Source organism: Cimex lectularius, unplaced genomic scaffold, assembly GCF_000648675.2.
Source record: "Cimex lectularius strain Harlan isolate CLEC.00 unplaced genomic scaffold, Clec_2.1 scaffold30, whole genome shotgun sequence".
In the NCBI taxonomy this organism is placed as follows: domain Eukaryota; kingdom Metazoa; phylum Arthropoda; class Insecta; order Hemiptera; family Cimicidae; genus Cimex; species Cimex lectularius.
In genome coordinates this window covers 1,098,843-1,102,128 of record NW_019392730.1, presented here as the reverse complement: position 1 = coordinate 1,102,128, position 3,286 = coordinate 1,098,843, and the positions used below count along the sequence as shown (strand labels likewise).

At 38.8% G+C, this 3,286-nt stretch overlaps 1 protein-coding gene across 1 annotated transcript; it reads right to left on the bottom strand.

The window, feature by feature from the left end:
* On the bottom strand, positions 1-851 carry LOC106662454. The gene is made up of 4 exons (XM_014386553.2): positions 768-851; positions 548-706; positions 326-490; positions 1-270 (listed from the first exon to the last, which is right to left on the bottom strand). The coding sequence occupies exons 1-4, from the start codon at positions 843-845 to the stop codon at positions 100-102; spliced, it is 573 nt and encodes a 190-aa protein (XP_014242039.1). The 5' UTR covers positions 846-851; the 3' UTR covers positions 1-99.
* Positions 852-3,286: the final 2,435 nt, after the last annotated feature.

Below are 3,286 nucleotides of genomic sequence, written 5' to 3'. Positions count from 1 at the left end.
TGAAAACTATTTGGGAATGCAGTTGTTTTGCTTCAAAGAACAAAAACTGATAAAACTTCAAGTCTTTTTTTTAAATACAATGGTGTAAATCACTAGATATTATCCTCTGTTTTTCGGTTGTTTCGGGACGATATCAATTTCTGATACGAAGCAGGCAACTGTGTTTCCTTTCATCTTAAGGGTGCAGTAATACCGGTATTTATTGTAGAAAAAGATAGGAAAATCTGGCATTTCAATCGACAGGATAAAATTTTTCACCGTGTAATTTCCCTGAAAGTTTGCCACTTTTAAAAACTATTAACATAATTTATATAATTACACTTACTATCGGTATGGGGCAAGATTTTCGATCGGAATTGATAGCCTTCAAAATGTTTTTCAGAAAATTATTAGCGAATTTCTTTAAATTGGTACATGCCTTTTTGAAATCTTGTGTGAAGTAATTTTCCTTCCAGCCGCCGTTTGTAAATTGATCCAAACGCACCGTAGCCTAAAAGGAAATAACAAATGAATTAAATGTTTTAAAAGAAAAGTTGGACGCGTTTACTGTGAGGTTATCGTCAAAAGGGATTCCGATGTGCATAGGTCCATCCAGTCCAAGTAAGGCCCTATTGATTTTCCTATGTTTTAAATCTGTTTGGATAGTTTCAGGTCCGGGGTTCGTAAGGCAGCTTTCAAGGTAGCGAACGATGACATCGTAAGGTCCCTGACGATAAAAATATTCTTGAATGACAATCCAACTTGGAAAATATTTCCCTAGAACTTACAGCCATGTTCTTATTGAGATAACATAGGCAGGAGCCAAACGCGTACAATAGAAAAATAAACACCTCCCTGGAACGCATAGCAAACCCTGAAAGGATCTGGACGGGTGCTTGTGGAAATAACAATTAATCTCTTAGTGTTATCTAGTCATGAAATGTCGGCATATTTATCGTCACATCTCTGCAATTGAAACCGGTAGAAGGATCATTAGCAGGGCTCATTAAAATTTAATTACAGCTGGTTTATTACCTGGAATAGGGAATTATTTTTCTCCAGATGAAGATAATAACTGCATCTAACTGGTGGTTGTTACTGATGTTCTGTAACTCAGTGGCGAGGGGGGGATATGTTGAAGGTAGAGAAAAGTGGTGCAAAGGGGTTAGGAAGAAAATTTATTAAGGAAAATAATTATACCCCGCGGTATTGTTGAGGAAGGTCACCACGACAACCCAAAAACCATGCAAAAAGAAGAGTAAGAAGTCAAAACAATCCAAACCAAAGCTGATCGACCTAGCGTTCTTCGTTTATTAAGGGACGCTCCCATCCAAGGTTACATTACGTAAATGAACCTAAATAATAGTGCTTCCTTTCTAAAGAAGCTAATATTTAACACGAAGAATGTTGACCAATTGGGGTATAAACTAGAGAAAAAACTAACTCAAGTAACCCTTTAAACATATTATTTATTTTAACATATTTAAACGAACTAAATTTACAATTTAGTTTTCATTTTTTAAATTAAACTTATAAAAACGGAAACATACGAATTAACCACTAAAGTTCCATCTGCGTCAGACCTGATAAAGAGGAAGATAAACCCTTAAGATTAGTCGTTCACGCCTAGCTCGGCCAACCGGTTGCACCGTATTTGCTGTGATCTGCACAGTACTCTTCGGGTGTTGCCTGCCTCACCCATAAATCATAAAATACTAACGCCTACACGGAACACAAACATATTCACATACTTCAACAATATTATTAGGTCCTTTTGCTACATATAAAGACTTTTTTCTTCTTTTTTTATCACCTTTTAAGTCAACATTTTGCGATTATGTTCTCACAAGACACGGAATTCTTTTATGGCTATTTTTCTGTAAATTGTTATATCCACTACAATAATTTCCATTTTTTTCTATTTGGTAAAGTAGTTCAACTTATTTCACTATATGTTCCTGCTAAACCTTTATTATTTCAACATTATAAAAATTTCGGTGGCCTTATCTTAGGGGACCCTTGACTCAGAATAAAGTCTCTTTCACCCTCACTCTCTCTCACTCCCTCTCCCTCTCGCCCCTCTCTCTCCCTCTCGCTCCTCTCTCTCCCTCTCACCCCTCTCACTCTTTCTCTCTCCCTCTCCTCTCTATCTATCTATCTATCTATCTTATTCTCTCTCCCTCTCACTCTCACACTCTTTTTCTCTCTATCTATCTCATTCTCCCTTTCTCTCTCTTTCTCTCTCTCTCTCTCTCTCTCTCTCTCTCTCTCTCTGTCTCTATCTATCTATCTGTCTATCTTATTCTCCCTCTCTCACTTCCTCTCCCTCTCCTCCTCTCTCCCTCTCACCCCTCTCTCTCCCTCTCACCCCTCTCTCACCCTCTCACTCACTCTCTCTCTCTCTATCTATCTATCTATCTATCTATCTATCTATCTATCTATCGATCTTATTCTCTCTCCCTCTCACTCACTCTCACTCACTCTCTCTCTCTCTATCTCTATCTCTATCTATCTATCTATCTATCTCATTCTCCCTTTCTCTGTCTCTCTCTGTCTCTATCTATCTTATTCTCTCTCTCACTCTCACTCTCTCTATCTATCTCATTCTCTCTCTCTCTCTCACTCTCACTCTCTCTCTATCTATCTCATTCTCTCTCTCTCTCTCTCTCTCTCTCTCTCTCTCTCTCTCTCCCTCTCTCTTATATATTTTATGAACATATTTGTTTGTTTGTCTTTATTTCAAGTTGTTTTGTTAACTCTCACTCCCCCTTTCTCTCACTCTCACTCTCTCTCTCTCTCCCTCACTCCCTCTCTATCTTCTGCACCCTCTCCCTCTTTGTCCCCTCTCTGTCTTTTTATCTCTGTCTCTCTCCCTCTGTCTCTCACCCCCTCCCTCACCCTCTCTCTCTCTCTCTCTCTCTCTCTCTCTCTCTCTGAGAACACCTCTTCCTGTGATCGCTCACCTGTTTCGCGGTAGGTCTTCTTCCTTCTTACTTCCAAACGTCCACTATCCTCAAACCCAATGGTTTCCGGGTCAGGATCTTGCAAGACGCGAAATGCTTCTTGCTTCTCGCTGATGACAATATTATGTTATTTTATAATTATTATTAAATCCCCCCTCATAAAAAGCAATAAGGTGTAACTTTTACAACATCCTTACATTTGTATGAACAGAATGGAAGATTGCTTTGCGTAGTTTTCCCTCTAGTCGACCAGGTGTGCGTGTGCGTTAGAGAGCGTATGAAGAAGAAAATGTGCGATACGGGCCATAATAAAACCGATTAAATACTGTAATTCAACATCATCT

What these genes read in the sequence shown, in the direction of transcription:
- LOC106662454 (XM_014386553.2), bottom strand. Translation starts at nt 845, where the DNA reads ATGCGTTCCAGGGAGGTGTTTATTTTTCTATTGTACGCGTTTGGCTCC. An exon ending in ATCTCAATAAGAACATGGCT is followed by an intron (nt 707 to 767) that starts GTAAGTTCTAGG and finishes TTTTATCGTCAG; the next exon opens with GGACCTTACGATGTCATCGT. An exon ending in CTTTTGACGATAACCTCACA is followed by an intron (nt 491 to 547) that starts GTAAACGCGTCC and finishes ATTTCCTTTTAG; the next exon opens with GCTACGGTGCGTTTGGATCA.